This window comes from Notothenia rossii (assembly GCF_949606895.1).
Source record: "Notothenia rossii genome assembly, chromosome: 12".
In the NCBI taxonomy this organism is placed as follows: Eukaryota; Metazoa; Chordata; class Actinopteri; order Perciformes; family Nototheniidae; genus Notothenia; species Notothenia rossii.
Genome location: NC_136911.1, coordinates 20,517,498 through 20,529,737, shown reverse-complemented (window position 1 = coordinate 20,529,737; position 12,240 = coordinate 20,517,498). Strand labels below are relative to the sequence as shown.

Sequence of the window (12,240 nt, the reverse complement as noted above, 5' to 3'; positions counted from 1 at the left end):
GGATGAAGCAGCGGAGGGAATGTGTGTGAATGATGCCGCTCTGCAGAGGAATGTGTCTAATGGATGTCAGTGTGTGCCACAGGTGTCCAACATGCTGGATGTGAGGGTTTGTCAGGGAAACACAATGCATTGTGGATGATCCTGATGTATGCAGGCAACACACTGAGCACGCTGCATCTGTAATACTCATCAATAGTGTTGGGAAGAAAGCATGAGGGCAGTTCATAAGTTCATAAGAGAACTCCAACTGGAAAGAGAGGGAGAAAAGGATCCTTTGCATTGTTCAGATCCACACCATTTTATAAAGATCCTTTCAAAACAACCAAAGATGACCTGACAGATACTGCATCGATAATTGATAAAAAGGTGACTTAGTGCTGAGGATGGATAGATGTGTGGTTCAGAAAGAGGGTAACTTTTGAAATGCAACTAGTCAAAGGTTGAATGTGTGTCGAAGTACAACGTGTTTTTTGTAGTATGGCCCAGATTATTTGGGGGGGGGGGGGGTTCAGAGGAGTAGAGTGAAGCTGCAGTTGTTTAAAAAGCCCTTCCCTTGCCTTGCCCATTGTGCCGGAGACAGGGTGTGTGTGGGGGAAGTGGGGGGTCACGCTGAGAGCTCGTTTCTCCTGCCTGTCAGAACTCTATCTGGGATCCAGCCGGAACTAATCAACTCCAATAGGGCTCCCCATTACCCAGGGTGCACTGGGCCAGGGGTTTGAGGGCTGGCCGGTGGGAAACATAGAGGTGGAGAAGAGAGAGCAAACCCCCCCTCTACACACACACACACACACACACACACACACACACACACACACACACACACACACACACACACACACACACACACACACACACACACACACACACACACACACACACACACACACACACACACACACACACACACACACACAACACTCCCACTGTTTCACACTGCAGCAATAATAAACACTTGCAATAATATTTTCACAGCAAGCAATAGCCTGCTTCGGATCAGAACTCTGCACAGCTGCCGAGCGCACATGGGCACACACTCTCACACACTCACACACACGCAGAGGTCCATGGTCACGCACATGTCACACCACGCTGATTCTAAAACATGAGACATTTTAAAGGCACTTTTGGTGAGAAAGCTGCAGACTGGATTCAACAAAATGGCTTACGCATCTGATGACAAACTTATTACAGAAATAAAATGTTCTAAAGTCCCAGTGACACATGAGGTAGGCCTAGCTAAATTATTGAAGTAAAAAAAGTTGGAACATTTAATTTAATCTAGTGTATCTAAATGCCTCTTTTTGTTTCCATTTCTAGTTTAAAAAGTTGAAGAAATGTTAATACTGACTGAAAAAAATACTCCTTTTTTTATTTGTGTTGTTAGTGTTAGGTGTAGTTTTATTAAATTCATAAAATGTTATGGGTAAAAAGGAAAGTTGGTTAAGTAATGCAACATTAACAGTGCCCTCTAGTGGCAGGATAACACCACTACAGCATCTAAGGAAAACTGAATAAATATGACAAAATACTAAATATATAATATCTCTATACAGTTTGCATTTGTCTAAACTTATTTTAATCTACAAACAATAAGCACACAGAGGTAATTTAATCAGGATATGTTATTTGGATTTATGGTGTTTGGCATAATAATTATTGTTCAAAAAAGAAACGCAAGAAGTTTGACGGATTTTGCAGGAAAAAAACAGAAAAATAATGTTTGTGATAAATCTGACTCAACGAGAACTGGTAGACATTGCCAAAAAGCAGAAGTAAGATTTATAATTGCCTCCACCTGTTAAGAAGCTGCTCCTGGAGTCTAGACTTTGTAACACCGTCACTTTGGAGCTATCAAAGGCAGCAGTGTGAGCCAGTGTGTGAGTGTGTGCACAAGCTTTAGTGTGTGTGTTTTCCTGAGTGACTTCAGCCTCCTTCACTGAGGTGAAGTGGGGGCACATTTAAATGAGTAAAGAAAACTACCCCTCACCATCCTCCACACCCCTACATTAATGTGTGTGTGTGTGTGTGTGTGTGTGTGTGTGTGTGTGTGTGTGTGTGTGTGTGTGTGTGTGTGTGTGTGTGTGTGTGTGTGTGTGACTTCACTCCAGTCTGCTTATTAAACCAGCTGAGTTTTTCCCTCTGCTATAAAGACATGGATGTGTGAGTATGTGAGTATGAGAAGTAAAGGAGGGGTGTTGAGGCTCCTCAGATAGTGTTGGGGGGGGGGGGGGGTGGGAGTCACATGGGAACCTTCTCCATGCCCTGTAGTGGGTGGGGGGTGGGGGGGGGGCATTGAGAGGCGCTGGGCTGGGGTTAATCCCCATTCACCCCGTCCTTCACTCAGCCTGGCCGGGCACAATAGACCCCGCCCCCCTCCCCCCGCTGACCTCTGACCCCTCAATTACGGCCGCTGTCCCCGGCCCCTTTATGCCCCCGTCCCGTTATTATCTGCAATATTTACTCCTTTTGATTCCCCTGCCGGCCATTGTGGAAGCCCACTCTGAGTCCTGAGTGACGGAGAACTCAAGTGCTCTCCTTCCTCCTCCAGCTCCATCTGAAGCTCAGCAAACACCACCTGAAGTGGAGCACAGTCGCTTCACACCACGTATTCATGGCTTTTTGATTCAGAGGAGCCGCACAGAAGAGCAGCGGCCGATGAATGGACCGAGTCACAGGAGGGCCTTTTAGTTTAGAGTCAATACATCAAGACTGCTGGTTCAATTCCAGCTGTTATACCCCCCTGAATCTTTACTATTAAGTGGCAATACTTTCTTTTAAATACATAATGACAGTGTAAATACTTCTGAAGTTTTACTTTAAACACACATTTGAATGCAGGACTCTTACTCATAACAGAGTTGGGTAACGGGTAGTCATTACGCTAACATAAATAAAAGTGTATATTATCAAAACTATGAGAAATACGCCAATATTATTATACAAAACTCATACATCACATAGAATTAAATCCAGTGATTGAATGAGCTAAGCACACGTTTTATTTGGACATAATTGTACTTTACTTTTGTACTTATATTTTAGAATTTTAGAGGCAAAAATTGTACATTTTTCTCTACATTTATTTAACAGACAAAGTTGCCAGTTACTTTTTACATATAAAAACGCATGTGTATATGGTATGATATATGATTATGATATAATAACTATAATAACATAGTAGGCCTACCGTGAAAAATGAATACTTTGAATTGTAATACTTACACTTTGATTGTAATACTATTGTGCTTTTACGTAATCGAGAAGACCATGGTATTTCTACTTATACTTGTATTCTTAATTTCCTGCCCTGTATGGATCAGGGAGATGGTGGTGTGTGTTGAAGTCTTTATGTACCTGTATGAAGTTCAGCTGGACATCTTGTTGCTTCCTCCTCTGAACATCAGGATGTATCAACTGTGTGAGCTGTGTCTGTTACAAAAGAAAGAGAAAAAGAAACATTAAAAACCTCATTTTAAAGGGGGCTTTCTAAGATGGCAGTGTTATGGCTGCCAGCTGTTGCACCCCCTGTCTAACTCTGGGCAGGATGCTCATAATCTCACCAAAATCACACTGGTGTTAGTTATTCCCCTCTAGTTTAAGCGATCAAAAGCATTTTGCTCTGAGCCTTTCAGGTGACAAATCAAACGTTGGTTTACCTGCTGTTGTCTCTCTCTGATAAATGACCGCAGGTTGCCTTCTGCTGGCTTTTGTTGGCACTGCACCATCTTCTCCTGCACACACAAACACAACCTGCTGCATATGATATGAATGTGACAACACTTCATATAGAGACATAATAATAATAATAATAATAATAATAATACATTACATTTACAAAGCGCTTACAAGCAAGTAAAACCAAAATAACAACAAAAGTAGAAAGTGCTAAGCTAGGTGGAATCAGGGCGAGGGGTTAGTGGATTAGGAGTTGAAGGCAAGAGTGAAAAGGTGAGTTTTGAGGGATTGTTTGAATGATGTGAGAGTGTTGGCGGATCTGACGTGGCTGGGGAGGGAGATCCAGAGTGAGGGGGGGCAGCAGGGAAGGCCCTGTCACCCCAGGTCCGGAGCTTTGTCCTGATGGGCTGCAGTAGGTTAGCTTCAGCAGACCTGAGGCGACGGGTGGGGGTGTGTCGTTGGATGAGGTCACAGAGGTGGGGGGGGGGGGAAGATTGTTGAGTGCTTTGAAAGTGAACATGGTCATCACAACATGTGGAAATCAGACATGACAATGTATTTTAAAGTAGAAGTGTGTACACGGAGAGCCAGATAAAAACATTGCTATAGTTCTGTCATGTAAAGTATGCACAAGCCATTAATCAAAGTATAAATAAAGTGTGTGGAATGGATTGTTTTAGGAGAATTTATGATTGAAGGGTCCACAGAGACAGAGATAAACCAAGACTTCAGAACAAAGCAGGAAAACAAATGTTTGTGTGAATGCATCGTATCTTCGTGAACCATAAATAGCTAGCAGAGGCCATACTTAAGCTGAAGCCACAACAGAGGAGGACACAGTGGGTTGAAGCATCAGTCTTTCTTTATGACCTACTGGAACACAATTATCTTCTACACATAAATCACAAACACACAGAAACTAAGGGATATCAAAATGTCTCAAAGGATTAGAAACAGTTCGAAATTAAAGCCAAACCACAAGCAGAGAAACAAAAATACAGAGCACTTAGTTTTGACCTCATTGTCACTTAGACACACACTTTTCTTTGGAGACAGTAACACACATGTTCTTTACACACACAGATGGTGATGAGATTAAACAAGCATCTAAAACGCTCATTTGAATGGATTTATTTCAAACAAAGGACAGTGTACATTAAAAGATGGGGTATGTCATTTTGGAGAAACCAGCTCGAGTTCACTAGAATTTGAAAATACACAACCGAAAAAATCTGCCCCTTCCTTCAGACTTCCTTACAGAGCCCCTCCTCCAACACACACGAACGCGCACATGACCAATGAGGGCACGAGATACGTTTGTGCCCAGATGGAAGGCTGACAGGCAGGTAGGCCATCCAGTTACTTTAGCCGGCTCAGATGATTGGTCGTGCTTTTTACAGCGCCACGGCTTCCACAGATGATATTTGTTATGTATTTATTGTTAAAGCATTTAATGTATTCATTGCTATCGGGATGTTAAGAGCATTCCTTGGAATATAATATATATATATAAATGACATACCCCACCTTTAATCAACATATTAAAAACATGTAAAAGTACTTGAATTAACCAAATTCACCGATAGTCCCTTTGCCAGGTGGTGATAGACATCCTAAAAGCAAGAATACAAATACCACGACATTGATATACCAAAATAAAACAAATGACATATTTACAATAGACGACAGACATCACTGAATACAGGTACGGAGCAAGTCATGCTAATAAATTCCAGTGGTTTTAGATTTCTGGATCAGTTATAGAAACAACGATGACAAAAACACAAAGGTAATTAAAAATCATATTTAATGCATAGATAACATAATAAAAAACAGGTTTAAAATCAGCTTCAATAAATACGCTTCTTCTCGTCATGTCACATGAGCGGACAACGAAAACCAGCCTTCCCTCTCTCTGCGTTTCTCCATCTGTTGTGGAGAAGAGAGTAAGTTATAGAAACAAGTGGAACAGTTTGGTGTAAAATGTGTGTGTGTGTGTGTGTGTGTGTGTGTGTGTACTGTACCTGTGTTTTACTCTCTTTTGTTTCAACTCCAAGACTGTGAGAACACAATTCAGAACCAGCAGATCTGCAGCAAAGAAATATAACCATAATGAATGAATCCCCGCAAACTGTTAACGTATATCACTTTCATTTAAAACACTTGACTTACCGTCTCTCTACACCTCCTCTCTGTAGCAGCACGGAGCTCTCTGGACTCCCCCCTCCATCTGAAAATGACATGATACAGTTATTTTGCACACCGACAGGGCGTCACACAGATGGACAGGAACATGTTGAGTTATTCTACCGGCTGACTGTGGGCTGAAGGCGGAAGGAGGGACGGGGGAGTTGGAGGGAGAGACTCTGGCTGACACGCTCTGCTTCTGTTTGTCGATGAGCTCCAGCAGGCGGCCCCTGGCTGCTGCGCTCTGTCTGTTCAGCTCCAGGAGGCGCTGCTCCACTCTGCTCACAGGCAGGGGGGGTGATGCTGCCTGAGCAGGACAAAAACAAATCATTATAGAAAGGATAAAAGATTAAAGTTAACGGATCTTTCTAAAAAGGGTATTGCCATGGGATAAAAGCATGTGAGTGAAGTGATGGTAATGTAGATGGAAGCTCAGGGTATCTGCAGGAGTCCTGAAGTCACATGTAAGACCCTTCAAGACCTTTTTTAAGACCCTTCCCATACATTTTAAGACCTGATCGCCACTTCGAGTTCTAACCGGTTACCTTGGCGACACACTTTACCTCACATTGACTATATACAGTATTGATTGTCCTTCCTCCTTATCTTCCAACCATTTGGACGCAGACTTGCATTTCCCCATAACGATGTTGCTTAGCAACAGTCGTAAACGGGCCTTCGCGCGCTATCAAGCAGTGAGCGTGCGATGTCCTGTTCAGATGACGTCAAATCCAACGGGATGCCATAAATAAACTACACAGAATCACACTACACACCTACGCAATGATTACATTCAGGCACACTGTAGAATACAACCTCTTTGGACAATTTATATACTTATTGAAAACAATTGATTGATCAACTTTTAATACTTTAAGACCCCGCGGACACCCTGGAGCTTGGTGATGGAAGCTAGTTTCAGGGAAGACAGATGCGAAGAGATGGGGTTTGAGTTTGCTTTTAAAGGAGTCAACGGAAATAGCTTTGCGGATCTGAAATGGTAGACGATTCCAAAGGAGAGGAATGAAAAGGCTCTGCCACCTACGGATGATTTCTACACTGTGGGGATGGAAAGGAGACTTGCATTAGATAAGATTATCCTTTATAGACTCACCTGATTGGTCAGTTGCTCTCCATCAGCTGCCTGGACACTTTGGCTCCGCCTCCCTGTGCTGCTGGACCCAGACGTCCTCCTCTCTCCAACACTTTGAGGAGTGACCCTCCCCGTGCTGCTGGAGCTCCGCCTCCTCGGCTCGATGCTGCCGGTAGGAGACCCTCTGGACCCCGACCCTTTAGCCTGGCTGAGCTGGGCCTTGATCCGGTCGTTCTGCCTGCTGAGCTGAGTGATCTCTGCCAGCATGGCTTCAGGTGAGAGCTGCGAGCTAAGGGGCTCTGAGGTCAGCGATGGTGAGGAAGAAGAGGATAGGCTGGCGAGAGGAAGGCTGGTGAGGCTGGAGGAGGAGCTGTGGGAGGGGGCGTCCTCTCGGGAACGTAGGGTATCTACAGGAGGAAAATCCCGGTGCTTAGGAAAGAGAAGGGGCGCTGAAAAGAGGGAGGAGGGGATCAAAGCTTCTCCAAACTGTGGGAGAACATGAAACAACTTCAATCAGAAAGCAGCGGTTACCAGGAAGGTGTCTCCACTCGTCTCTCTGTCGAGGGGGGGAGATCAGGACAGCTGGATTAACCGAGGTTGATGGTTGTTGAGGATCTCGCTCAGCGACTAGTGCAGACTGACAAGCTGTCACAGACGGACCTATAACATGAGAGTCCTGCGGGGGGGCAATGGAAGCCTCCAGTAGTCCCAGTCCCCCCATCAGCAACACCACCGTGTCCAGCTTCTGCTCCAGTGCCTCTGTGCGCTGCTCCAGCCCGGCCTGAGACCAGCACAAAGGAAGCACAGTTTGAAATGTGGACTCTGAAGGCATCTCAGACCACGTGGTAGTGAGTGTCTCACCTGCAGGGCGGCCTCCTCTCTCAGAGCCATCGTCTCCGCAGTGAGAGCATCGATCAGCCCCCGCTGCTCCCTCAGCTCCTCCTCCAGTCTCCTCCTCTCCAGAGCATCTTCCTCAGCTTCCTCTTCCCTCTGAGGGTAATGGAATTAGGGATGAGCGGGCAGAGTGTCAAACAGGAAGCACTGAGAGGACAGTAGCAGTGAACCTTCTGGTGCAGATTCATGTGAAAAGCATTCAACACGGCGCACTGATGAAGCAACGATGGAGCAAGTTAAGTGAAATGAATTGCAGGCTGCTTGGGAGGTAGGGAAGATTTTCAAGAGTACAATAGCTTCACAAAATGTGAAATGTACCAAATGGGTTTGTAATGAAGACATTAAGGGTGCATTCACACCTGCCTTGTAAAGTCCGGTTGAATCGAACCCTGGTGCGTTTACCCGCTTGGTGCGGTTCATTTGGGTCGGTGTGAACGCAGTCCGAGACCTCTGAAGTGAACTAAACAACCGGACTCTGGTCCGCTAAAAGAGGTGGTCTCGGAGCGCTTGCTCGTGAACTCTGGAGCGGTTCATCGCTGGTGTGAACGCAGTCCGGACCAAAACATAGGAAGTGAAGTATTTACGTGTCACAAGAACGCGGATGTCTTCAAAATCTTTCGCGAAAGATTTTTTCAAGACATCCGAGGTTGTTTCGTTAAAGAGTGAAGCAGAATGAAGTGTTGAACAGAAACGTTGTCTGATTATATAATCATATGCGCGGGCCGCTAGAGTCTGTTGATCTCCAGATTAACAGCAGCATCAGAACAACCTGCCGAAAGTGCCGATGCTCCATGGCGGAGGCTCCGCTAGAAATTGCCGGGATTTGCGGTTTTACCCCCTTAATGTCTGACCAATGGTTGAACAGCATTTCCGAGCACATGACTTGTGTTTAAAGTTTATAGTCCGTTTGAGTTTTGCCCGAACGCAAACCGAACCTTCTGAAAAATGAAACAATGTAACAAACTGTGGTCTGGTGAGCACCAGAAAACGGACTATTAGGTGTGAATGCAGCTTTAGTCTCAAAGTACATTATAGTACAGTGTTTTAACAGAATATTAAAAAAACGTTGGACCCTCAATTAGATCGACAAAAACTAATATAATAACCTTTAAAAGACATTGATAGATGTAAGCGGCTCCAATGAGCAAAGTCAATAACATTCTGCATTCTGGGTGAATGTGAGTGAATGGATTACTGACCTGTTTGAGGAGGTGCACCAAACGTCCCAGAGTAGTGACCAAGGCGACGGAGAACCCAGTGAGGCCTTGTTGTGCTCTGTGGGGTTTCTGACTCTGTGCTGCAGGGGGTGCAGTGTCAGGACTCAGAGTGTCCAGGTCCGCCTCCACTTGACCCAGCATGGCCTGCAGCAGACCCAGGCTGGACTGGTCCCCGCTGAGGGAGGCCACAGAGGAACCATCCAGCCGTGAACTCTGGGACACACACTTCCTGTTCCTGCTGGGGCGACTGTCGGTCATGCCTGGAAGAAACATACAGAAAAACCACCCATTTATATCAGTTTATATGCTGGAACACTTACGGCACCTTTTTAAAACGTGCACCTGTTGCTGGTTCTCTCCAACGGTCATATACAATGTTCTGGGGGTCATTTTCAAATGAGCTTTTCTGCTGTTTAGGTATGAAAGAAACATTAGAATATAGCTTCCTGTTATTACCTGACTGGTTTAGATGCTCAGGGTTCAGGACTTGAGACACCAGCACTGACGGTTCCTCCCTGGCTTCCTCTGATTGGCTCCGTCTGGACCGGAAACGCTGAACAGTCACCGTGGCGTTGAGAGCTGAAACGAGGCGGGATACGATTCTATGTGGACTATTTTTTTTTTTTACATACATTTTTAAAAATTGCTCTTGTCTTTTCGTCCTACCTGCATGTCCTGGAGCTCTGTCTGAAGTGCAGGGGGTCACAGGAGCATTATCCTGGTCTGCCTGCTCAGAGTTGGGACGATGGGCTTTTTGTCGCTGTTTCCCTTTACCCCGAGACTCCGCCTTCATTTTACTTACATTTGACCTGTAAAAGGAAATAATGACAAGCAATGAAGTGGTGTCAACAAGATCTAACATATTATATTTCCCCCCAAAACAAATCAGTTTCATATCTCAGGTTGCGTAATGTTCTGCAGATATAAGCACCTTCTGATCACATGATACTCTGATCTGGAAGTGGGACCTGTTTCTTCATCGCTGTAGTCTTCCTCTGAAGCTTCAAATTCATTAAGAGCCTGGAAAAAAACATTATATACATGCAAACACATTAATATGGCCCGAAATCTTTACCCAGGAAGGCACAACTAGGGTGTTAAAAGACACAGAGTTGCATTACATTTATTTGTAAAAGAAAATGAAACATGAATAAATGAAAAACAAACACATATGACGTTATCTTGCGACACCTGTTGGTCCATCATAGACTGGCTGAGCAGGGACAGCTGGGTCGGAGGATCTGGTCTTTGAAGTACAGGAAGTCCTGAGTCAGGTCCGCAGTTTGGAGCCATCGTCACACTGGGATGACCTGAGGAAGTACACAAGCCTCAAGTAAAATCTCAGGAGGAAATACTGAAGAGAATGTACATGGAATGATCTGAGAAACAGAGTCTGCGTGTTTCAGACACTTAATACGTATCTTAAGCTACAACAGAGTGAATGGGAAGCTTTGTACCAGTCTGCCTGCGTGGAGCGTCTCCAAACAAGTCTTTGACCACAGCCATGGCTCTGTCGGAGCGAGCCAGAACGTCCTGGAGCAGCAGCTGGTCTGAGAACACCTGCAGCAGTCAAACACACCACACACACATTAAGTAAGGGACAAAAGACAGTAACAGGTAAACCCTCACCACACACACCTCCCTGATGATGTTGAGGCTGGCGTTGTCGAGCGGTGCCGGGCTCCCCACGTGTCTGAGACGCCGCTGTAGGGCTTTCTCTCTCAGATCCCACTGAGCCGCCACCTTGTTGTGGGACTTGTGGATCTCATGGCGATGGCTCTGTAGCAGAAGAGATCACACAGACGAGCAAATTAGGTTGGACATATGTGCAAATATGTACAGTTTGAGTATGATAACAATATGTTATAGACACACTAACTAGGCACACATTCGAACACCTTACCAGCTCTGCAGGAGATAACTTGTGCACAGACAGGTCATTGACAGTGCTCTGAAAGAGAGAGGGCTGTCAATACTTCATCACATTCAATACATGCATTGTGTAATTTCCCAGCAGATGTCTGTACTCACCACCCAGTCTCTTTTCGGAAGGGCTGCCTTCTTGGGGGGGCGAACAGGCCTTTTTCCTTTGCTGTGTTGTTGTGGACGCCCAGCTCTCATAAACGACATCTGCTCACACACAATATGAAGATTAGCAGAGGTGTAAAGTAACTAAGTGCATTTACCCAAGTGCTGTTTTGAGGGACTTGTATCTTACTGCTTTATCTGCATAATGAGTACTTGAACTTTTGTAAGTACATTTACATATTTTGATGCTAATATTTGTCTACTTGAGTTACATTTTGATTGCAGGACTTTTCGTATTCCTACACTCTGGTACTTCTACCTTTACCTAAGTAAAACATCTGAGTACTTCTTCCACCTCTGAAGATTAGTCCTTCACATAGTAGACGTGTACACACTTAGCTTAATGCACAGCACATGTGACTAGCTGCAGATCTGTGTTCATCAGTAACAGTTAGATATGTTTACACAGGTTCTCCACACGAAGCTTTCCTCACTTTTAGCTGATAATTTCATACAAAGCTAGCCAAACATTGAAACAACACTTACGTTTGACGATACGAAGCCACTGTAAGTCGTATTTAAGGAGCTTTAGGTTGCGTATAACTTTACATCAACACTAAACTCTGAACAGCATCAAACTATCCACGGTTTGTTTTGTGACAGTTTTTCAACAGTGCGCGCCACTTCCTGTTGCTACGGACACCGCTTCAGGACAGAGCATTGTGGGTAATGTAGTTTGGTTGAGCCAGTAGGATAAGTGATTGAAGAGGAATCCAGTAAGTATAGAAAATAAAAGTATACATCATGCAGCAAAACAGACACAGTAAGTGTAGCATTAATAAGTGTTATATTATGTGGTTATTATTACTAATACACAACGTTTAGTCAGCATTTTAATGTTGTAGCTAGCTGTTTGAGTGGTGCTAACTGCTTTACATGTTGCTAAGAAGAATTTAATTCCACTGTGTAAAAAAGGCAATTCAAGTAGATTTATTTTCCTGCAATTAGACTTATTATTAGCAAAATATATCAGAAGTGAAACCCTATAAAGTAGAATGAGCCTGCCTGTGTGTTATTATTATCCTATACCTTTTATTAATGTATTTATTTACTTTCTTAAAGTTGTTGATAAGAGATATTAGATTC

General features: G+C 44.3%; 1 protein-coding gene across 3 annotated transcripts; it reads right to left on the bottom strand.

Annotated features, from left to right (window-relative positions):
* Positions 1 to 5,464: 5,464 nt before the first annotated feature.
* spice1 (spindle and centriole associated protein 1) lies at positions 5,465 to 11,794 on the bottom strand. Of its 3 annotated transcripts, none has more exons than XM_079661647.1 (17): positions 11,641 to 11,794; positions 11,098 to 11,196; positions 10,970 to 11,017; positions 10,705 to 10,845; positions 10,524 to 10,626; positions 10,258 to 10,376; positions 9,998 to 10,086; positions 9,733 to 9,875; positions 9,523 to 9,645; positions 9,049 to 9,326; positions 7,817 to 7,945; positions 7,487 to 7,736; positions 6,977 to 7,404; positions 5,986 to 6,169; positions 5,848 to 5,905; positions 5,700 to 5,763; positions 5,465 to 5,604 (listed from the first exon to the last, which is right to left on the bottom strand). In XM_079661647.1, the coding sequence occupies exons 2-17, from the start codon at positions 11,194 to 11,196 to the stop codon at positions 5,548 to 5,550; spliced, it is 2,313 nt and encodes a 770-aa protein (XP_079517773.1). In that variant the 5' UTR covers positions 11,641 to 11,794; the 3' UTR covers positions 5,465 to 5,547. The 3 variants fall into 3 exon arrangements, with proteins under 3 accessions (XP_079517773.1, XP_079517775.1, XP_079517774.1); XM_079661649.1 differs by having other exon boundaries at positions 5,994 to 6,169; XM_079661648.1 differs by lacking the exon at positions 11,641 to 11,794 and adding an exon at positions 11,420 to 11,502.
* Between the last annotated feature and the right edge of the window lie 446 nt (positions 11,795 to 12,240).

Coding starts and splice junctions, on each gene's coding strand:
- spice1 (XM_079661647.1), bottom strand. CDS start 11,196: ATGTCGTTTATGAGAGCTGGGCGTCCACAACAACACAGCAAAGGAAAA. Junction 10,377..10,523: donor CGCTCCACGCAGGCAGACTG/GTACAAAGCTTC, acceptor GTACTTCCTCAG/GTCATCCCAGTGTGACGATG. Junction 9,876..9,997: donor GAGTATCATGTGATCAGAAG/GTGCTTATATCT, acceptor TTCCTTTTACAG/GTCAAATGTAAGTAAAATGA.